The sequence below is a fragment of the Mercenaria mercenaria genome, chromosome 11 (assembly GCF_021730395.1).
Source record: "Mercenaria mercenaria strain notata chromosome 11, MADL_Memer_1, whole genome shotgun sequence".
Taxonomy (NCBI): domain Eukaryota; kingdom Metazoa; phylum Mollusca; class Bivalvia; order Venerida; family Veneridae; genus Mercenaria; species Mercenaria mercenaria.
The window spans coordinates 67,980,678-68,005,861 of record NC_069371.1 but is presented as its reverse complement, the minus strand read 5'-3'; the positions used below and the strand labels follow the sequence as shown (position 1 = coordinate 68,005,861).

At 35.3% G+C, this 25,184-nt stretch overlaps 1 protein-coding gene across 1 annotated transcript in view; it reads left to right on the top strand.

The window, feature by feature from the left end:
• LOC123532556 (heat shock 70 kDa protein 12B-like) overlaps positions 1-25,009 on the top strand; it is a 38,705-nt gene extending 13,696 nt beyond the window's left edge. The window contains exons 2-8 of the mRNA XM_053517644.1: positions 15,460-15,567; positions 15,759-15,851; positions 18,995-19,213; positions 19,513-19,672; positions 20,151-20,741; positions 22,633-22,695; positions 23,024-25,009. Coding sequence (XP_053373619.1) covers positions 15,460-15,567; positions 15,759-15,851; positions 18,995-19,213; positions 19,513-19,672; positions 20,151-20,741; positions 22,633-22,695; positions 23,024-23,430 — 1,641 coding nt within the window. The 3' untranslated portion in view covers positions 23,431-25,009. The remainder of the gene's footprint in view (positions 1-15,459; positions 15,568-15,758; positions 15,852-18,994; positions 19,214-19,512; positions 19,673-20,150; positions 20,742-22,632; positions 22,696-23,023) is intronic.
• The last annotated feature ends 175 nt before the right edge of the window (positions 25,010-25,184 follow it).

The following is a 25,184-nucleotide window of genomic DNA, read 5'->3' as shown; positions in this document are numbered from 1 at the left end:
TTAGGCCTACGGCCTTCGTGATATATTTTTACGCATAAGAACTCAAAACTCGGGTTATTCTACGATAAACCACGTTTGGTAACTTATTATTTCTTAATTATAAAATAGAAAAATTGGAAACTCCACAGGTCGCTCAACACGACCAAAGCGAAAATGTTGCAGGCTCGGTTTTATTGAGCATGTTCATAGACGTACATAGTGGAAATACACCCTTCCGTCAACGCTGTGGCACTGTTATATGTCTCAACACCAACGCTAAATGTCGCATAGCAGAATAAGGTAAGTTCAACAGTCTTTACAACTTAAGAGATAAGATTGGATGAGTGAAAGCTTGCATGCATGAGTATGCAATTAAGAAATGAAATGATTTTTTTTCGGTGTGCATGCGAAATGAACGACAGAATAGCATCGGCAAGATTTGCCAATCCTATTCTGTCGTTCATTACGCATGAACACCGAAAAAATAGTTTCATTTCTTATATTAACATTATATTTCCTTTCCATTTGTAAACAACATAATATTATAAATGCACATATTTCGTGGCATTTAACATTAAAATCAGTTTCCCGGCCATTGTGTTCACCACACGGAACAACTGCGACGTCATCTAAGGAACGTTTTCCCTGACAATATGCGGACGTCGTCAAAACAGCGGCCGGTTATCACTAAGCATTCTTGCATAAAAACTACTTTTTTCACTGGATCCGCCCATGTACAAACGGGAGAAAAATCGTGTGCAAACAAGGCAATTCACGTGCTGTTAATACATGATTTTTTTTTTGAAATGCTTTGCCAGGGACGTATGTATGTATTTCTGCGCAGACTGATATTTGGCATTTGCATCGTGTTTCTTCCATAATAACCTCTTCTTGTAGCATTATAGATACAATGTAATCCATTGTATGTTTAGCTGTATCAGTTTCCAACCCCAAAAGTACTGCCCCCATCAATGTACGCACTAGCTTCTCTTAGAGTTTACTCCCTTTACAAAGCGTCTGTTCAGTTATTGTAAATAACTGTGAATAAATAAGTATCGCGTGTAACTTGTGCTATTGCCCGTTTTTAGGTATTATATTAATGATTTTTGTTTGTATCAGTCGGTTTGTTTTTACCTGATTGTTCGCAGAATTCATATAATAAACCTCGAAAGCTAGTCACTAGCTTCGTACTCATCCGTACTCTGTTTGTTCGTACTCAAAATAATTCGAATGTAAAATTGTTATTCTTAAAATAATTGTGTTCCTGTTTATCAAATTTTTAAGTTATATGCAAAATTATGTGTAATGTAACGTTTGTAATAACTAAAAATAAAAATAAGATGCTCAAAAACCTTCAAATCACGCTTTTAGTAGTGTTGTTGTTATGTGTGCCCCGGTTATGGATATTTAAAACATGTTTACCGTTTCCAAGAACAACAAGAATGGTAAATAAAAAATGTACCGGAATCGTCAAGTCATCACATATGAAAACAATGCATTTAGTCGTCGTGTAATGGTTTTTTATGCAAGAATAGCGACAATACACGTTTGTTTTGTGTATTAACGCCTGTAGAAACCCTTGGGATATGTTTGTGACCTCGACCTTCGGTCTCGGTCACAAACAATCCCGCGGGCTTCTGCAGACTGTAATACACAAAAAAAACGTGTATTATCCCTACAGCGATGACATCAGTTTCGGGCCTTTCCTTTTGCTGTTCATACGAAATGAACGTCATAATTTTCAATGGAAAAGAATAGGGCGAATGTAAATATTGAGGGCTGAAATGGCATACTGTTCTGAACTGCACGTTTGCTTTTCAACGGCCCCGCGCCATACCTACGTTTTATATTTAATATTTAAAGATTTGATCACTAACGCAGTACTCGTCATAGTACTTTAATAATTTGAGGACTACGTAATCGCGCGTTGTATCGCATGTCTTGCGTTGACCTAGTAGAATTTCTCTGGTGCATCTTTGTCATGCTTTTAAGGTACTGGAAAAGGGTACTCCCCTCATTTTAGTAGGGTCTGGGGATTCTCTTCCTGGAAATTTCCAAAATATAGGTATGAAATGTTGGCCTCTGGTGCGTTTTGGGTCTAAATTTTGAGAAAATATAATTTCAAAATAGTTTGATGTAACTTTGATGAGAATATGTCACTTTTCAGCCAACTGTGGGGTTAGGGGTTGGGGTGTGGGTGTTGGGCTCCAACCGGGCTTGTTACACAAGATGATGTTCAACAGTGTGACGCTCGACACACGATACCACGGGTAATAATACGTCACATTGTCGTGTCATTCTGCCATGACTTATCTTATCTCGAGATTTGCGACTCCTTATTCCGATCGCACGACATCTTATTTCGATTGCTCGTGACAACTGAAAAAAAACACATCATAAGTGTGCGTCCACCGTACTTTACTAAAATATAACATTTGTTTTAGACAATTGCCGACAACTTACCTTCACGATACCAAAGAGCACCGAAAAATGCGATGCATTATACGCCCGTAGGTATGACTTTTGAACCCTAAGTGTGACCTTGACCTTAAAGAAGGCCATCCTAAATATGAGCTCTGCACGTCGTCTTGATATGGTGAACATTTGTGTTTCAAATCCTTCAAGGGGTTTAAGAGTTACAGAGCGGACACGAACTTGCTAACGGACGGCAAACGGACACCGAAGTCATAATATAATACGTCCCTTCAGACGTTTTTACACCAAATTTCCCTCTGCCGTAAAAGATATCCTATATTTTGACTCGGTGGGATGAGCATCATTTAAAAATGCCCTCTGCGGTAAAGTTAATCATACATGACTATACCCGGGTCCCTTTGGAGGGTCAGAACGTCGGTGTAGACGTACGGACTGACTTGAAACTTGCCAGGATTATTCCCAGATGATTGATCGTTTGACGTGTGAGGTAAATCCGATCAAATTATTTTGTTAACACTTCGAATTGGGCCGTTGAATATGATTTTCGCATCAATTTTAATAAACGTCCAATTTAAACAGCTGAATACTTCTTTATTTCGCAAAGTTGGCGACCAGGATTAATCATATAATAAGTTTAGCATTTACACGTATGCCTACACCAGAATATATCTTCATGTAAAGGCGAAATGAAAAAATGACAGCTCAAAAAACAACACCACTACGCACCGTTACTGATTTTCTCTACCTGTGTGGCAGCCGCGTCCCTCGGCAATAGGTGTGAAAAAGGCTAGGCCTACATCCAGTGTTCCACAGCACAAAAGATCGTCTTCTGCCCAACGCTATAGACCAGTGAACACCAGAGAAACTGCGAACTTTGGCCGACTAATTACCAACTTCTCAATCTCCCAGCTAGAGCTTTTGAGGCGGATACCGGTTTTCCTATTATTAATTACAGTGATCGTCACTGATGATCACAGAAAAAAATCTATTTTTTGGGCCAATTTGATTTTCAATACACCAATGCAAACGGATACCGTTTTTCTAGATTTAGCAACAGTGACATTGACCCTAGTGACCTCACATGCAATCCCAAATTTCGTTTCTATGCACGCTACCTATATACCAAGTTTCACTGGAACTGGTCACTCATTACTCAAGTATTTTTATTTTCTTTTTTTTTTGAAAACTTGGTTTATGAGCAATGAAATTCACGGACATAATGAAAGGAGGGCGAGATTTTGCGGTAAAACCATACTTTTTTAAAAGTGTTATCAGCTACAATGTGTTTTCAGTACTGAAAGTGAAACATACAAGGAGAATAGGGGGGAAATACCCCAATGTAGACTATTTTAAGGAAACACTGCATAAAATACAGCTTCTGAAGGGCAAAGGCCTGATTGTTAACGGTCCCTAACCACAGAAGAAAGAAAAATCCGTATCAGAAAGTGACTCATCAGGAAGTTCCGGATCTAGAGCAAGCCGACGTTAGTATTCCGTTAAGACGGTTTTTTAACCAAATTATGTATATTTGATATTGTTACGCGATGAAGTTGGTCTCATGTTCACCTAGAATGTCCAAACGTAAATTTCGACATGTGAAAAATCATCAATACTCTGAGTTACTATCCTGGTTTATGACCTTTTACATGTTCGGAAACACCACCCAAAGGGCCATAACTTGAAACAAATAAAGACATTAATTCATACATTCGTTGATAATAAAACTAACTTATGTTAGTTCATTTGAGGCTTAAAGGACGTACATGCCAATAACGACCTAACAATATTATATAAATAACACGTCCAATGAAGATGTTATTGTAATTATTCAACCGGAAAAATGTTTTAACCCCCGAGTGACAATATCCATAACGAACCCTCACTGAAATACCCGGTATGTGTTATTTATTTTTGTTTTACGAAGCAACCAAAACGAGAAAAATTAATAACAACTATGATGAGCAACAAACAACTGTATGCATGACACGTCTAACTGGCAATGCGAATGATGAAAGTCTATATGCAAATGCAATCCACTGGAACTTGAGTGAGATCGCAAAGGACACCAGGTGTTAAAAAATTATTACCCTGGCTTATCGTAAAGGCGAAACAATCACATTAAAATTACTATATTTATGGACCTTTGAATTGGTTTTTTACAAGAGGTATAACAATGCTTATTTATGTGCTATAGATAACATGAATTTTAACGATTAAAAGTTTTACAAATGTAGAGTTTTACATTAACGATATTCAAGGTATTTTGTGGGTCGTCTTTTTGTCCTTTATAAGCTAAACACCACACAGGAACCTACCGACAGAGCCGCACCACTAAAAACGTTGTAATTGCTCGTGTATTTTGATACACAACATTTTAATTTTCATGAAAACAACTTTTAAACATAACTTTTACAGAACATGTTGTTTACAGATGTAAAGTCCGTGGTTGATCAGACTTCCAGCAATTCCTTTAAACAAACGCTTATATACAATGAATTTTCTTGTCTTTCCTTGAAGGTTGGTCATCTGAAATTAAACGCTAATGTGTAGGATTCAAAATATAGACTCTGAATATTGATATCCTTTACAAAATTATCCCGTGAACGAATTTTACAGTTTGTAGTACTGGACCAAGAACATTTTGTCCAACGTAGTAAACGAGTCATTTATAATGCTCAATAGGATAACGTGCACTTTGGAGTTTCAACACTTGGTGGCGCAGGAGCCTCGATCTGGAGAACGCCATCTTTCGATAAATGCGATTTCAGATGGTTGGATCGACATTGTCTGGTCGACGTATTCCTCTAGTGAATTCTCTGTAATTTTCCCGTTGCGGTCTCGTCTTCATGTTTTGCATGGACACAGAGACGGTTGTCCAAAGTTTTCATCATAGATTTCGTTGGGGTTGTAGTCCTTGCTACTGTTGAAACCGCGGTACAACTTCCGGTTTCCCTCTGGAATCTGAAACGACAAGTGATTATGAAGGCGAATCAGTCAGAATTTCAGTATAAAACATTCTAGAATAATCGTTTGCTACTTATATTACAATCAGATAAAACTCTAAAGCTGTGTGTTATATAATGAAGTCTACAGAGCTAACCGTCCACAGAATCACAGGCAACGCCTATTGGAAATCGAGTAATCAAGGTGCGTCAGAGACATTATTGCATACATAATGATGATTTAAATGGCGAAAAGGCGAAAACGAAAAAACTGCTATTGAGCACTCTCACAGTACCTCAAAAAGGCTACTCACGACCTATATTATCCGATTTTTTGCCGCCATTGGTGCGACACAGATTTGTCAAATAAAATATTGCTGTAGTTAGTGTCGTTTTTTGGAACTTCAAATACATGGAAATAATTCATTTCAGGAACTAGTTACTGTACTGCAGCATATGTATATTATTAGGACAATACGTATGTCCATCGGCGTGCCCGTAGGTTATAAAACACACTTCATTGTGTTTGTCCTGGCATGCGCGCCAGTCCCACAAAACATAATTTAAACAATGCGACAACAACGAAACATAAAGCGCGACATTTTGAATCAAGCCGCAGCGCGTGCAAACTCAGTAAAACTCGTACTGAAATGTTCCGCGTTTTCCGATAGATTGTGCGCAAGAATAAAAAAAAATCATGTGACATCCCCATCAAGATGAAATTAAATGTTTTTTTTTTTTTTTGTTTTTTCTTTTTTGGGGGGGGGGGGGGGGGGGGGGGGGGGGTGTTTTTTTTTCCCCCTCTCTTTTTTTTTTTGTTGTGGGTGTTTATTTTTTTTTTTTTTTTTTTTTCCCCCTTTTTTTGTTTTTTGTTTTTTGTTTTTTTTTTTTTTTTTTTTTTTTTTTTTTTTTCTCCCTTTCTTTTTTTCTTATCTTTTTTTTTTGGGGGTGGTTGTTTGTTTTTTTTTTTTTTTTTTTTTTTTTTTTCTTGTTCTGGCTCGCGATGGGTGCGCGCGTCAGGGCGCGAAATGTCTGGAATAATCTAAAGAGGATAAACGAAAGTCGCTTTAAGAATGGTATTGAATTGTATAGACTGAGACAGCAGCTTACTGTTGACATGCAGTTCGGTAAGTAGCATAAGATGGGTAAATGTGTGTTTTCAAAAATATTTTAGATAACCATAGTCATATTCTTGAATATTTATTTGTATTTACAGACAGTTTCTTGTGCTAAATATTTCTGTTCTGTACATAGATAACTGTTAGCATAGGTTATCATATATTAAAAAGAAAGTAAATCTATGTTTTCGATGTATAAAATGTACGATTTCTAAATATCTTAATAACATATCATATACTTAAATATTACTTTTTATTTGACATGAATAAAGTATTACATAAATTTTCGACTTGATCCGATTTTCACTTAATAATTAACCAAAACAATCATTCAATTCAAGTAAACGTTTAGGCAAACGCCCGCCTGTAAATGCATCAGATAATTACCAAAGATGTTAATTATTCGATTTTTCCTCCGCCGTGTTACTACAACAACACAAATTAGTACGAATCAACGAATACGTCCCGGTAAGCCGATGATAATTGGATTATTGTTTTATAATTTTTTAGATAGTAAACGTCCGCCGTCTTTATTCGGTTTCTAATGTTACTAAAAGTTGGTTAATGCCCCCAAAAAACCACATTTAGATTCGTTCTGTTTATCAGTGCTGAAATTACTAATTAGAACTTATTACTAAAACTGTGTTCATGCCAATCAGAAAGGATCAAATCATACCATGATTGTGCAATATTGTGGTAAAATAAAAAATAATCAACATTATTGCACAATGTTAAATGCAACTCTGATATACGAAGATCTCTTTTTCGTAATTCTATCGTAGTCTAATGTTTGCCTCATTTCATCTATGTGTATTCGAATGATTATCGAGGAGGTAAAGCCGTAACAGAGCCCTCGAAACAGTCGATCGGATTCTGAACTAGCCTGAAACAAAATTAAAATCTTGGGCCTGCCACGAAGAAGAAACCGAAACGAAAAAGATTTAGATAGACAGTATTACAAATCATCAGTTGTATCCACGGGATACACAAGTTTAAAGTAAGGAGATTTCAATTTAAACCAGAGAAGCGACACAAGCAAATGACCGCTACTGGATGATCCACCATTTTCCGTCGGAAGATCTTTTTTTCTGTGACTACGGGTTATTTTGCAAGCGCCAATATAAACGATAGCCGTTTCTAAGTGGTCTTTTAGGGTAGGTAAAAGCATATTTCTAATTTTTCAAAGTATATTTTATCTTTTGAAATGTCAGGTTTGCAGAAATTTGTTTCTTTGTAACTAAACACTCGCGTGTTATATTAAACAAGCCAAATTGACTGATGTGGTCATTTAGTAACAAACTATATCAAAGTATACTTTTCACAAGAAAATAAAACATTATTTGTTACTACATCTGCAGAATACATTATTTAATAGTAAAATATAATCACTTGAGGGCGCAGACGTGCCTGGCCAGTTTTGTAGCAATTTGTAATTCATTTATATGACCGCGCCATACGAAAACCAACAACAGTGCCTTTGCGCCCAGCATGGATTCTAGACCAACCAGTCCTGGTGAGGATTCAATTCTTCTGTTCGCTAACAGTAATCTAATGCAATAGCTTTGCTGTGCGCCAAAGGCACCTATGTTGATTTTTATCATGGCGCGGCTCGATACCATAAACAAGAAAATCGACATCTCATGCACGTGAGTTTGTAAGTTTTGATGGCATTTTAAAGTTTGTCTTTACTAAATGTTATCTTATCAATAAACGTCATTTGCCGGCAGCTCCTATATATTTTTTTTTGTATTTTGTGTTGTATATATTATCCAGAGGATCGTAAATATATCCATGGCATTTATGTTATTCTATTCCAAAATGCAGTCATTAGTAAATCATTATCATTATGACAGATTTAAATTCATACACCTACACTACAGCCATTGGCAGCCAACCTTCCGTCTTTAATAAATCAAACGACCTTGAACGAGCCCATTTTTGTCATGAAAACTAACATTATTATTTCCTTAAAACACTTTGATTGTGATTATTACGTCAAGTAATGTGACCCATAATTGGAAATAAAACAATAGCCTATTCTATTCTATTCTATTCTATTCTATTCTATTCTTTTTGATGAAAATATACGTTTTTTCACAGAAGTACTTGAAGAAAATGTTTTTTTCCGTGTCATGTATTTAAGGCTAATTGATATTTTACTAACTAGAAACATGATGTAATGGGACTAGCTTCCTAGAACGGGTTAACAGTTTTCCTCATTTGAACAAAAGGTAACACCCTTGAAGATACGAACTTTTACGTGAAGTAAGGGGAAAGGAGTGGGATCTGAATCTATAAATAAACTGTTATCTGTAGTCGTTTTGTGGTCAACCCGTGTAGGATTAACATGCTATTCATGATTCCACCGAGACAGCAACTTACATGAGTGGATCAAATATTTAGGGACGATTCAGCGAGTAGTTAGCGTGTACATATTTAAATTTCGAAAATAATTATTCAGGTTCATTCTCTCATGCTGAATTATCATTAATTTGTTTAATCATATTCATTTTTGTCTTTTGTTCCAAACTTGTCCTTTAGTTCATGATTATATTCACGTGACAGAGTATAAGTGAATTAGACGTTGTACTAGTAGTCTACGTACAAGTCTAAATAAAATATCTGTTCTGTTCTGTTCAATTTATAGACGTGCACATGTCTGAAGAAAAAAGCTTGTGATGCAAACGATTTAGCTTTTGCTCGTTTATTAAACCATTAAACAGACATAATTTTATTCCAGTTATACCGAAGATTCTTCTTTTCACTTATCCATTTTTAATTTACAAAATGTTCTTTGTCACATACACTCACCCGGAGATCGAACTCGCGGGCGAAACCTTGGTTCATATTTATCTGCTTTATCTATGAAGTCATTCTATTTATTGTATAAAGGCAACTTGAGAACTTGGCAAATGGTTGACCACTAATTATCAATCAAATGAAGCAGTTATTAATAAAACAACAACAACAACAAAAACCCTGAAAAACACTAATGCGATGTGAAGTGACTTTTTAAGCGTAACGTTACCAACTTCGATATTGACTTCTCTAGTCTTTGCACTTTTTCGCTGTTTTAATATTTATTACTTTTTCTGATTAATGTTTCTTCTTTTTATTATTGTTATATCTGTTTCATATTTCTTTATTTTCCTCAGTACGTTCTGTAAGAATGTAACGTGCTGTGAATAAATAGCAGCGGGATATATGATGAACCCATATACAAAAACATGTCTTATATCATATAGAATCTAAATATTGAATTAAGGCGTCATTACTTGTTAGCACTCTTGCTGTGTATAAGACTTTTTGATAGATTACTATAGAGAGGCGGGTATCGATAAGGACGTCCGGTTCCCTACAGTAGAGTCAGTGTACCGGTTTCGCCCTGTACGGCGGTTTCGGGGGGGGGGGGGGGGGGGGGGGGGCGGGCACCAACAAATTCATGTAATTGTGAGAATAAAGCAGAAAATTAAACTATTCTTTGTTAATATTCCACGAAACTACAGTCAGTGGAGTTTGATCTCGATCCAGTAAATTACAAGCGTTTCAGTAGATTTAGATGAGAAGAAATGGCATTAATTTAGACAACACTACTCCAAGGTGACGCGATAATCACTTTCTTTTCGTTTCAGTTTGATATATTATACGTACTGGACCAATCCTCGCCCAGTGACTCTACTCCGAATCAGCCACTTTTGAAAAAAGGCATAGATCTAATCATTAATGAATAACATCCGAACATAGATTTTAAACGGCACAGTACCGAAAACAGAAACAAATATTTCAATATATATACAATAGAAGCTAATACAGTAGATCTTTTGCGCAAATACATTTACATTAGCCCCGTGACGTTGGTGCCCCCATTATCCCGGTACGGCGAATTACCAAAGTTTATTCCGGGGGTTGCCCGAGACCTTTGTGCTCATCCGTAGGCCTTACCTGACTATGTTATGGAAATGACGTCATAGTGACGTAATAAAGCTGTGACTCACACATTGGCGGAAAAAGAAAAAATCGAAATGTGGTCCTGGGGTGCCTCTCCACAGGTACTAAGAATGTCACATATCAGTATTTTACAAGACAACACAAGAATAAATATTGCTATTCCAAATATTTTTCTTTTCGCCATTAAATCAGCATTAGCTTGCAATCAGGTCTGAAAAGACTGAAGTACCTTTCCACGACGCCGATTTTAAATACTAAATACTTAATATTATAGTCCGTTGCTTGTGACTCGGCGAACCGTCCAGGGAGGTAACTAGAGCACGGATTGGGACAGATTAGAGCTACCCCGATTAAGCCGATTTTAAATAACCTTTTGCTTGTGACTCTGATCACGGACTAGATCTGCTAAATCAATTCAGCTCAGAAATTCTATAAAACAGCGCCAGTTAGGTTATGGTAGCAAGAACTAATGACGGACAGTCAGTGGTCTGAGTGAAGAGGGGCCTCCGTGGCCGAGTGGTTAAGGTCGCTGACTTCAAATCACTTGCCCCTCATCGATGTGGGTTCGAGCCTCACTCGGGGCGTTGAATTCTTCATGTGAAAAGGAAGCCTTCCAGCTGGCTTATGGAAGGTCGGTGGTTTTCTACCCCAGTGGCCAGCTCGTGATGAAATAATGTACGAGGGACACACTTGGGTCTTCCTCCACCATTATAGCTGAAAGTCGCCTTATGACCCTATCAGGTGTCGGTGCGACGTACTGTATATCCAACTGCGCCGACGGTCAGTGGAGATAAATTTCCAGAGCCACAGATGGGACCAACCATCTAGAACTTCTACCAGTCATACAGGCTTATGCAGCGTTTTAGGAGAAGAAGAAGAAACACCTGTGATAATAGGGTTTGTCAATACCCAGCTCTGCATCATCGCTATCTAGAAGGTGAAAATTGTCTCTGATCCTTTCTAGTTCTTTGTCAAACCTCTGCGCGGAATCCTCAAATTCCATCAACCGCCAGTCACATCGAAGCGATTGGAGCCATTCCGAAATAAATCTCTCTGCCGATCAAAGAATCAAACTCTCTTCGAATGTTGGAACTTAATTCCAACTTGAGAGACATATTTACTTTAACTGAATTCTCTGGAAAGGATTTCGCGTTAGATAACGCAGTTACCGATATTGACATCATACTTTCTAATGTCGTCATCAGACAACAGCTAACGTAAGGAAGGCATAGCGCTACGCTAATTTTCCACCCAAATACTTAGAATAAACGCTAAATGGTTAAAAAGTTTTAAATAATGCCCAATTAGAACATATTTAAATATTTCAAATTATAATATAACAATATATCTTCTGCGATAATACGCCTATAATTCCATAAATAGAACAAAGTAACAGAAATTCAAAATCACTTGCACTAGACTAGAGATATTTGTAGATTCCGTAAGATCTAGATACTAATTGCCTTTAAAGGTAATACTAGGTGCATTTCCCACTTAAAATGTTTTATCATTAGACAAAATTTTATTATACGTATCTAATTTCTTTATCAACTGAATAATACTACTCGGCTAAATATTATATCTATATATATAATGATCTGAAATAATTGTATATTTAATGATCCGTATTTAAGATTAAATGGCGCATTGTGTGTGCGTTATTACGGGTTTATATACAACATAGGGTCTTCTTTGAAAATCCATGATCACGCTACGCGTTTCTACTCGATCATTTGCTAGAAGTTTTTCAAGTGTTTATATCCGTTTAAAACGCAATTTAAAACCATTCACTTCTTATGTTTACATTTTACGGTAGCCTTGCTAATCAAAATACAATGTCAGGATATCAATCTTTTCAACATCTTGAACAAATAGCCAAAAGAATCCGCCCACATTTCACTGTAATTTAACTGTCTGCGACAAAAAAAAAAAAAAAAAAAAAAAAAAGAAAAAAAAAAAAAAAAAAAAGAATCACAGCCCTGTCGATATAATTTTAAAACCTTTACTATCATTGTGAAAGGTATAATTCAAGGTTCTTTTAAAATTTTTGTTAATGCTTTTTGTGAAAAGATGTTATTCCGCGTGTAATTTCGAGAGAGTGTCTATAATTTCAAGGTTACTTTGAAATTTAAGTTAGAATGCTTTTTGTGAGAGCCAATTAGGATTTGTTAAGTAGACACTACCTACCCTTTTTAGATAGATACTAATATATGTGTTTTTAAACTGAATCAAAGTGCTCATCTGAAACAATATTGAAATATCATTTTCTGAAAAAGAATAATTGAGCTAGAAAGAAAGAGATTGATATTAGTAGAAAGTTTTATCAATATTTACATAGATACCTGAGTTATTATTATGATCATTATAGAAAATAAATTACATTAAAGAATAGTACAATTTCATTCGCTTTTTCTGCATTCCATGATCGTGCCCTCTGATATGTAACTTTTGAAGTCACCACCACCAGGTGATTTTGACCACAAGACTTAACAATTTTTCTTCTTCAATATCCCATGTTAGTACAGTCAAACAGTTTTTTTAACAAGCAGCATGTATATTGGTAATCGCATGCGACCCTTACCAATATACATTGCTGCTTGTTAATCATGCCATAATACAAAGTTTTAATTCAAATGTGCACATGGGAAAGTGGTTTTTTTTTTCGTTTTTTTTTAATATATAACAACTACCTTAGGCAGACTTTATAAATTTTATATTTCTATAAAGAACCTGTTTGGTTGTGTTATTGGATAATGTAAATGGATAGATTTCATACTGTACTCCCTCTAATAAACTCTTAGATAAAACGAACAAGAAAATACTTCTAGCCTAATCCGTGTCCATTGCGTAATTAAAGGGTAAGACAAACAACATTTATTTTAACCACTTCATAGAAATAGTTTATCGTATTCATTTACCTTTCAAGTACAAGGAACTTAAGTTTCAGGTGTCCGTTCGCTGTACATAATATTAATAACAGAAGGCCACGGGGAAATTTATTTGTTTCAGTGTAAGACAGAAATATCTTTTGGCGAGTGAAGACCAAATACCGCAATATTTTCACGAGACTGAAAATGTAAGATAATCTATAGTTCCATGGGCGAATATTTTCCTCCCCGAGTTCAAACTATATTTCTTAGATGAAAAAGCTGAAGGTCATGTTAAAGCCTGGATAATTCTTGTGAGAATATCCTGGAAAATTGACTCCACATTAGCAAACAAAGAGACCCGCCGCTTAGCATCAGTAGGTAGAGCGTTGGTCTACGGATCGCAGTCGTGAGTTCAATCCTCGTTCGAGGCGTATGTTCTCCATGACATTTGATAACCGAACATTGTTCTGAAATCATTAGTCTCCACCTCTGAATCCATGTGGGGAAGTTTGGCAGTTACTTGGGAGAACAGATTGTACTGGTACAGAATCCAGGAACAAGGTAGGTTAATTGCCGCGCCGTTACATGACTAAAATACTGTTGAAAAAACGGCGTTAAACCAAAACAAACAAACAAACAAAAGAAATCCCCTGCCCGCATACATTAGACACGGGTGACCCTGCGCATAATATCGACTATAAACTAATTTTAAGTTAAGGTTTTCTTTCTGTATTGCAAAACATCACGTATGTATATTCGGCGAGATTTCGCCTAAGGCCTATGTTTTTTTTTAAATAAGGGTAGGTAGGTCGGAATTATTATTTTATTTTTATTTTATTACGTGAGACGTTTCGGAAATTATTTTTTGTGTCTATAAATAGAATACCAAATGAGGGTATTGCCTATAGAGCATCAGTAAGTTAATTCCAAACATCACAGACCATGTTTTAAAGCATAAAAAGTGCAGTTTTGCACTTTTTGTTAAAAAGTTGAAAAAGTATCTCCAAGCCATAAAACATTAGGGTCGGGCCAAAAATTTAAAGGTAGGTCGGGATATAGGAAACAAATACTTTTTTTTGTGCCTAAGGATATAATAATCTTCTTCCTGGAGCAATGTGTTTTAAGGAGAACGGGAGTAATTAGAATTGTTTTTAAACCAATAAAAAAAGAGGACAAAGTCAATGTTACGAAATACTTGGTTTATTCGTATTCGGTATTTTGTATTGTAAAGGACAGTATGAGCGGATATAAGGGATAAAGACAAAGTTGATGTTGAGGCGATTGATTTCGAACCAACATATTCTGCATACGCGTATTCTCGTAGAGATGAATACCGAAAGGATCCACAAAAGGTTGAACATTTTGTGTCGTTTATAAGTCACTGGCGTAGGAACAGGGGGCGGGAGGTGTCATTTCATTCTTATTTTGCGGATAGGGTTGGGGGTAGCATATGTCATATGCTTTACCCTGCCCCCTCCTTACCTTTGACCCAAAAACTAATTTTTCTTGGAAATAACAGAAAAAGTCAATTTTAGAGAGCAGATTGACTGATTAATTAATATATGATGTGATTTCTACTATCCCCCCCCCCCCAACCCTTCTATCCCCAACTTTATAATCGCTCCTGCGCCAATGGAAGAATATCAATATTTATGTCTATATTCTACATTAATTCAATCAAATGGTATTTTGTTTATCATGGAATTCAGGTAAGATAATGTTTTATCTTTAGTTCAAAGATGCATATTTTATCTACGATATAAAAAAAAGACTATAAACTCATTTAAAATTACTTAGGTACATTTAAAGTATATATAATTATCAGAAAATAATTGTTTTTCACAAAATTTTGAGACAGATACGAAAAACATTGATGAATATCATTTAACAAAATTTTTATGCACCGTTGATCTTTACCGACCAAATAGTGTAAAGTTAGTCATAATTTACACCATTGATAAACATTGGTTCTGTCGTTAGACAGCAAAGGAACTTTTGGGGTGTTCAAAAATGGAATTATAATTACGGTTGAATAGATAATTTGCATGCAAATTACAACAAAGTTCACCGCTTTGATATTGAGGGGCAGAGATAAAAATGGGTATATCTGTTAATGCTCAGCTAACACTTTATAAATCATTAACTGTTTATTCTTCGTCTTTTCAGATTTATACTAATCAGAACTGGACAGATGAATCCGGAATGATCACAATGAAGGCCCCTACCGTAGTACTGTTTGATCCGAAAGGGAATTTTGATTCATTTGGATACGAAGTGAGAAATGTTAATTTTTTATAACATGAAACTCATGATAAGCTCGGCGCTAGAGTTGCACACCCCATAACAAATATGACGCTAAAATTTGAAATGTTCATAAGATTGCTATAATATCATAAGTACTGATCTGTAATATGAAAAGAGTATAACAGTATTACAGTTGATTTTATATATTTCATATTTTTCAGGCAGAAACAAAGTATGCAAAACTATCTGAAGAAGAAAAGCATCGTGGCTGGAAGTATTTCAGGCATTTCAAAATGAAATTACATGAGAAAGTGGTGAGGTTTATAGCTTTAGCACAATCAACTACTTGTAAGGTTTTTTAAAATTGCTACAACTCCACATGTTAAACAAAGACAACAGACTTTGAATTAAAAAAGTCTGATGTTGACTTGTTTTTCGGCGACGCCGTCTCAATTCGTTTTCGTTACCTATGTCACGTGACTTCAGTTTGCAAATCAAACTACTTGATAACGCATTATAGATAATTTATCAAAATGGAAGATTTATGCAACACCCTGCCTGATTGGACGAGAGTGTCAATTTCTTTCACTCTGTTGATTGTGCTACGCTGAGTGAAATGTAGACAAAGCGTTTATCCTAAACGACGCTGTTCACAGTTTTAAAGCTAACTTTGGCTCAGTATATTTAGCAAGAATACTGATATATCTCAAAATGATAAGTAAGTTTAATGAATATGATAAAAACCTGTTCAAATACCAACATATATCAAATTAAAGAAAGAGCTGAATACGGTCTGCGTATCACATGAATAAGGGTGTGATAAGAATCTTTTATGTAGAGAAGTGCTTTTAAAAAGATTTTCTTTGTTACAATTGTCGTCTGTATATGAAAAGGTTTCTTGCTTTTTTGACTTATTCAGATTGCATATTAAAATGAGTACTTGTTTGCTTTGATATATTTGTTATAAATTATTTAACTGATTTATTATATATGAATATTTTTCTTTAGTATGGTATGCAAATATTGAACTCAGTTGAAATCTGTTTTATTATATATATGCTATATAATGACTGAATCTCATTACACAGAAATGAAGGTACGCTGCATACAGTTTATCTATGTGATATGACTACGGTCAAACTTTGCTTTTGAAACAGAAATATTGAAATAATTACAATTGTATGTTTTGCTTGACCTTCACATTTTTATTGGTGTGACGTCATTGTCCAAAGATTCATGAATAGCGAATATGCATTTGTTAAAGCGGGATCAGTTGGCCTATTTTAGATATAAATAAAAATAATAAATAAAAGATCCTTTAATTGATTTTTTCTCATACATTCTAATCAAACTTGATTTGTAGCATCTTTATTAGGCCCGCAGCCAACTTTGTTCAGCTGGGACATTTAACCCCTTTTAGTGGCTGCTAGAGCTAAAACTTGAAATGCCTTTATACAGCGTCTCATGAACAGCTTGGTGGATCTTTGTCATACTTGGTCTGGAGCATCATTATAAGGTTCTCTTCCAAATATATTTATATAGGAACCTGGGCCCTATTAGGGATCAATATAGCTAAAAGTAGATATGCCTTTCTTCGCATTAACCGCTAAAATGTAATGGATTTTTATCAAACTCGATGTGTAACAATATCGTAAGGTCTTCTGCTATTTTGTTACAAATGGGGATAGGGACCAATTTAGCTAAAAATATAAACACGTTTAATGACCTCTTCTAGGGATTTTTCTAGACCTCTAAAAAGGGCAGGGTGCTGCTAAAAAGGGGCAGGGTGCATTCTGCGCGTTGCGCACCTTTGTCTACGAAAATCATAAGATAGATTTCCATGGTTTTTTTGTTGTAATGTCTACATTGTAAGGTACTACAGAAAAATGAATCTGAATGTCAGGAAAAACATTAATACCTGTTTGTCTATATAACATGCTTATCATTCATAAATACATGCAGTTTGTTTTATGTTTGCATATATTATTTTTGTCTGGAAAGTTTTCTTGATTAGAAATATATCGTAAAGATACTGTTGAATAATTTAAAATTCTGGTGCAAATCTGTCATTATACATTCATTATATTACTGAACGTACCGTTGATACACAATTTTTTTACCCCGGATCCGCCCCCTCCCCTCTCCCCACCGAATCGTTGATGCATATTATACAAAGGTGTAGACAATTTTCCAACTACAAATTTAACAAAATAACTTTGTTTACGATTTTCGCCATTTTGGTAAAGGGAAACTACTCTACGCGCTGACTGTCTACGCTAAATTCTGAGATTGCCGATACGTTCTGTAAAAGATCGAGTGGTCTATTTTTTTTAAAACAAAATTAATATCATAGAAATTTAATAGTATTTTGATGAAATAAATATAACAAAATCATAGATATTCTGATAGGCAGTGATACTAATTAAAGATCAACTGTTATCTTCAATCGAGATCAAACTGTGAACAACAATATTGACACGAGGTGCCACGCTAATTGCCGATAATAACTGGCCATCAATCGGCATTTAATAAGCAGCAGACTTTGTTTTAAGATGTTTTTTTTTCTCCTTTTTAATCTGTTTTGCAGTTTGCCACCTATCTAATTGTTGTTTGTTACGATTCGGTCGGTCGTCGTCTGCATACCGATACTGCATACATGCCTCGGGCAAATACACAGCACCTGTGTATAGTCGGTGCTTGTCATAACTTCGTATCGATTGACAATTATCTGGGATGGTATTTTGACAGATGATTGATGGGCAGTTCGTTCAGAAATACTTAATTGATGGTCAAAGAGGCGGTGCTAAAAGGACAAAGGGGCGCTGAAGAAAGGCAAAAGGGCGGCGATTTCGGGCAGAAGGGCGACGCTAAAAATGGGCAGGGCGCTGCGCCCTGCTATTCCGCTCTAGAAAAATCCCTATCTTCTCATGAACCGCTTCATGAATCTTCATCAATCTACTGCTGTAATTATTTGTCTAAGGATAAACGAAACAAAATTGCAACCCTACGAAACCTTTGCGAAAAATTAAAAGAGAACCATTTAAATTGTTAAAAGGCGGTGTTTAGTTTTGCAATTTGAAAAATGTTAGATGAAAGATGAATGTTAGATGAAAAATTCATAAACTTCTTTCCTTATTACAATTCGCCGACCATCATTTTTAAAGATATTTCTTGTTAAGAATGCCTACAGCAAGACTAAAGTGAGAATGTCTAACTGAGTATTAGCATAACAATTCTTGCCTCTGTACTGGGTGAGGACCTGGTATGATGGTGTCATAAGAACTCTGCATATCCTTTACTGTGTTATTGGATTTAATACGCACGCACGCACGCACGCACACACGTGCGCGCACAAGGACTGATATGTATAGTCATATGATGCAAGATGATTCATGGTTACAAATATGAAAGAAACAAACATTCACATTTAATTAATAAACTTTCTTTTCCTTATCAGAATCTTCGCCGTGACATGATGATTTATGACGATCAGAAGAAAAGAATGCCAGCTATTGATGTCTTCTCCGCAGCAATCAAGTATTTAAAGGATCATCTCATGAAGAGGTTGCAAGACAGAATAGCAGACTTACGTGAAACAGATATACACTGGGTTCTTACGGTGCCAGCTATATGGCATGATGGCGCGAAACAATTTATGAAAGAGGCCGCACACAAGGTAATTTCATTGCTAATTTTGTTATAAACGGAGTAGTAATAACATTTATGAGTGCATTTATATCCATTATTACATTTATTTGGTACAATATTCTAATTTCTTTATATTTTATGCAAACTGTGGTCAAGTTTCGTTAATGTCGGTTGCAGGTATTCAGTTTTGTATGCGTTTATATTGTTCGCTTGTTCTTGGGATTTTTTCTTTTATCAAATAGCCATTTTTGCTTCCTTCCAAACTTCAGAAGTTTTCTTAGTGAGACTAAATACTCACTTTTCAATAAGAAATCTCTCCAAACACAGGCCGGTATTCCCGTTGACCAACTTACTTTGGCTTTAGAACCGGAGGCTGCTGCCATTTACTGCAAAGAAATAGTCGTATCGAGAGCAAAAGAGCAAGGAAAAGAAGCACAGTCACAATCGTTTAGTCCTGGTGCACAGTTCATGGTCTTAGATTTAGGAGGTGGGTGTTGTTGAATAGATAATAATGTTTTTGTCTTTAAAGCTAGAAGAATAGATAGTTAAGTTTTTGTCTTTTAAGCTAAAATATCAGTTTAAAACTAATAGTATCGATTCCTTACGTGTTTTAACATAAATGCCATTGGTGACAATTAAATCTATCAAATATAATTTTTATCTTTTTATTCGGGTGTATTAATGATTAAGTAACCACAAACGTTAAAAAGTTCGTATCTATAAGAGATTGGTCACATTCAAGATGGTGTTATTTTCGACAACACTTACACATTCACTCGTTTGTATGAAGCAACAGCATCTCCAAATAATCTTATTTGTTAAAACATCGGGCTTACGTTTTACTTCAAGTTGTTATAGGGAAAAACGAAATAAAAAACCAGACATGTTTTGCCATTGGAGTAACTCAATACTATTATGTTAAAATATTATTTTATTACTTCTGATACATCTATTTTTTTTTATAGGTGGCACTGTTGACATAACTGTCCACGAGGTACAGACAGATGGTACACTTAAGGAACTACATTCTCCAAGTGGTGGTCCTTGGGGAGGTACTGTAGTAGACAAGGGAATTGACGAGTTTCTAGACGAGTTGTTTGGACCAAATGTAATGAGGGAATTTAGAGACGAGTGTAAGACAGATGACCTTGACCTACAGAGAACTATAGAGCTAAAGAAGAGGGCATGCAAGGATACTGAGGGCGACCATGTCAATCTTAAATTACCGACAGCTCTCTTTGAAAGCTATGAAGAAAAGACAGAAGAAAGTTTTGCAACAGCATTACCGAGGAACAAATTTTCCACATCTGTAAAAAAGAGAAGGGACAGGTTAAATATTGAAAATAAAATATTTTTGAGAATGTTCAAGATGCCAAAGGACAATTTGGTATACCACGTGGAAAATTTATTACGGAAACCAGAGCTTAGAAACGTGAACACTTTAGTGGTGGTTGGCGGATTTTCGGAATCTGATATAATGAAGAATGCTATAAAAACTGCCTTTCCCAACAGGCAGGTTATCGTTCCTGAACAAGCGGGACTAGCAGTAGTAAAAGGTACTTTAAATACACTGACGAGATATGAAAACACTACAAACATGCCTGAATATATTTTTTTTACAAAAAGTATCACCTTCAAATGTTCAACACATACACATCTCAATATTCTATACCCATAGTGGTCAGATTTAATCAACATAACGCACCTAAAAATTTACACAATGGGTATAGAGTATTGAGATATGTATGTGTTGAACATTTCAAGGTGATGCTTTTTGTAGTAAAACTATGTTCAGGTATATGTTTTTTTGCGTTTTCATATCTCGTCAGTGTACACCTTGTTGTTTCAAAAAACAAAACTGCTTGTATCACGCATTCTTTAATATCTAGGGTAAAAAGGAACCGAAATAAGCGCGAAAGCTTTTCAGGTATATGTTTGTTGCGTTTTCATATCTCGTCAGTGTACACCTTGTTGTTTCAAAAAACAAAACTGCTTGTATCATGCATTCTTTAATATCTAGGGTAAAAAGGAACCGAAATAAGCGCGAAAGCTTTAAATAGTCTTTAGTTTTACGCAATATCGATGGTTGTGATGTTTGGGAGTGAATTTGCCCGCTATCAGAGTTATAAGCTTATTTCCGAAAATCGAAGAATTCTCAGTGTAATCCTAAGGACACCCAAAAGAAGTTAATGCGCTACACGAAGTAGTGCAGACTGTGGTTTCACCACGGCTTGCATGCAACCTCACAATTTAGATGTCAATGGTAAAGTATTATAACCCATGGTTACATCACCAACTGCTTTCAATATTACCATTAAGACTATAAGTTCATTATTATTTATGACATTTAGTTCAGCTTAGATCTGAATTACATGATATTAAAGCTAGTTGACTTATTTATGTTTCCCTCATAGCAAACTTTGGTAATAACTGAATACGTTGTCTCCAGAACTGTTACAAATAGATCACAGGTACATATCTGTTATTGCAATGTTCACAAAGCGGGCGTGTAATGTGAGACTTATTGAAAATTATTCTGTGGCTCAAACATTTTTAAATCGGTCTGTTTCTTATCTTGAGATAAAATGTGTCCTCGGCATAGTTTTATTGAACTGCTTTTGTACAAATGGCATAAAAATTGTTTACAGTCAAATTGCATTTTAACGCAAGGCTTTTCATCCTTATAACAGAGGCCTAAATTAGACCGCTTTTCAATCCAAGAATATACTATATTTTCCCAACTGCGGCAGAGATATTTCTCAAAATGCAAGGTAAGATTTCGCAAAATCATGCCAACAGATGGTTAAGATTTTGTTTACATTTTATTTATTTCCAGAGGAAGTGTTTGTCTAGTGCACTATAGCCTAACGGCGCACAGAGCTAAATGTGATGCATTACTTGTCTAATTCGTTATGTTCCGTGGCCTGGATTTTAGCCGGTGTTTCAGGGAGATAAATTCTATTCGTCTTTCGGTGTTTACTTCCGGCTGATTATTTTTTCCCAAACTGGACAATTATCGATCGTACATAAATTTCCCAATTTGAAAGGCTAATGCCTCTTGCCAGTTTCCTGATGAAAAGCCTTGCAACGTTGATTGGGTAAAATATAGGCATACAGCAATAGACATAAAACAGTAAAAGTAAAAAAAATCTACACAACCCTGCCTCATCCAGTTCCCCTCGATGCTTTGATTACTCTATCTAATTCATGTTTGTAACTTAATAACAGGCCTTCAATCTATTTGAAATCCAAAGCATTATTTAACAGTAAGAGATAAATGCATCCAAATAAACATGGAGTTGTCTTTGTTCATCCGACCATATCATCTTTACCTTTTTTGTGTTTTATGTAATGATTTAAAGAACTTTCAAATTGGTAATTATTTCACAAACTTCACGAGTGTTTTTCTCAATAAAAAAAGTAACAACTGCGGTTTATATTTTGCAGGCGCTGTAATGTACGGACACAATCCAGACTCAATTAGCTCAAGAAAACTACCTTACACATACGGTATATTTCTTTCTTAAAGCTTGAAACAGAATAAAATAGCTGTTCTGTTTTCTAATCAACACAATGGCTACCTTTAAATACATTATAGAAAGAAAGTGTATTACTGTTCAGTGCAATGCAAATAGTTATTGTATTTTCCAAATGTAAACAGATTTATGTTTCTTAATCATATATGATGCCGCTGCCGAATTTGTACATTTAATAATTGTTTTTTACAGTACGGATTCCATTTCTGCAGAAAACTAAATGTTTACAATTTCAAAAAATTGTATTTTTTTAACAATAATCTTTGAAAATGACTTTGACGTTTTATCATTTCATATCTTAGGTATAAGTGTAGCTGTAGAATTTGATGAAAGTCGACACCCCAACTCAAAGAAAGTCTTGCGCGACGGAATGTACAAGTGCGAGGATGTCTTTAATGTATTTATTAAAGCGGGCACCACAGTTATACCACATAAAACAAGTATAAAGTATCCGTTCTACGCGCCATTCATAGGTACTTCAATGGCAACAGTGGAGGTATACAGAACCCAGTCGGAGAATCCTATTTATGTATCAGATGATGGATGCTATCGGGTTGGAGAGATATCAATTGAACTTCGTGGGAGACCAAGGAAAGCCAAACAGCGGCTGGATATAGTGATGATGTTTGGAGACACTGAACTACACGTGACTGCAGAAGAACTCGGAACAGACAATAAAGCGTCCGCAAAATTCAATTTCCTTAGTTAAAAAGGCCTAGATATAAATTAACACTTTTGATAAGAACAAATTATAAAATAATGTGTTATTGATGTTATTGACATGTACATAGGCTAGGAAAGTAACAACACACGTTTGTTTTGGTCGTGTGTAAAGTGGTCGATGCCAGTTTTCTGCAGAATTCTACTAATTGTTCCTCATTTCTGTATCGGAACTACTCTTTTACTGAAGTACCTAACGTCCTTGCATGGATCAAATATGGTATTGTATACTATCAAATCCAAATCCTGACGGAGAACTTTCACCTTAACACATGCGGACTAAATGAACTTAATTTCTTGATGTCCTTTACCAGCGTCATAAATTTGGTTAGGCTAGATTGTAACAATTGTTTTAGTTTTATTGGAATGTTTAAAAAATGTATCATTTAATGTAATAAAAAACTATATGTAACAGGTTCCGAAATAATTTTTGCAGAATACTTGAATGATATTATGTAGGAATTGAAACAATGTTTACGATTTTTGTTCGTGCTACATGTACTTCTCTATACGTTTGCATTTGTGTATGCGAGTATGTGTCCTTGGGTCATCCGGTGATAAATTTATTTTCTCTGTTATTGCAAGCTTTATTACAAGAGTCTTTAGGACTATAATTTTGTGATAACGTTTACGATGCCAGTGAAAGACGTTTTGTTTAACTCATTAAACCATTTTATGTAATCTCATGTCTTAGTGTTAATATTTTTTTGAGAATCAAACATATACCGATATATTTAATACTGTTTTATCATATGTGATATTATCTGTATTCATTTTCTTTTGTTGTGATATATTGTTTACTTTTCTGTTTCAGTTGTTACGTTATATATCGTATAAAACTGAACACTACTTTCTTGTTTTTATTTACTCGAAATTTCACAAGTCCATGTCGTGTGTCCCACTGAATGCCAATGTTGGTGTTGTTTATCTTTGTTAAATAGGAGTAGGAGATTTTGAAACATGTACACTATGGCAAAAAAAAAATGTCTGAAACTGGATTCAGTTTAATCTGGACGTACGGACCGTTGAAAAAGGGACAACACATTTCAACGAATTGAAAGGTTGCTTAACAATTAACAAGAGAAAATTATTGGCTTTCAAAGAATTACGAAGAAACTTCTTAAACAAGTGATTTTAATAAAATAGAAAGTGCCCTAATCTTTTTTCCAAAGTATTGTATTTTTTACGGAAAACTCAGATATGTATATATGAACATTTTTACAATTCTGTTGTACTTTCTTGAGGTTTTATGTCATTTTTGTAATGTGTATATTAGGTTAGAAATCACCAATTAAATAAAAAGATATTTACTGATAAGAAACTACCTTTTGCCTGCAATAAGGTCATGTTAGTCAGTCATGTAAACAAAGCAAAAAGTGATTTATTGTCAAATTTGAACCCTTGTACTGCTGCTAACAGTATTTTATTAAACATTTTGATAATATCTGATGCATTTTCTGCCACTTGAAAAAATAGGTAAATGAAATGGTTTTATCCTACCATGTCATCGATGTAAACAGGGTTCATATCTTTCACGCGGAAATACTCGAATAAAGTATCACTGTTTATATGTTGTTTCGTCCATTATTTTGGTTCTTGATAAAAATGTGATGAGAGATTTACGTTTCGATTCATGAAAGGCCGTACACACCATAATCTTTTGATGGAAGTCTGGGGAAACAATTGTTAACACAAGGTTTGCAGACATAAGCCATACCCCCCGAAAAGTGACAATAACAGCAG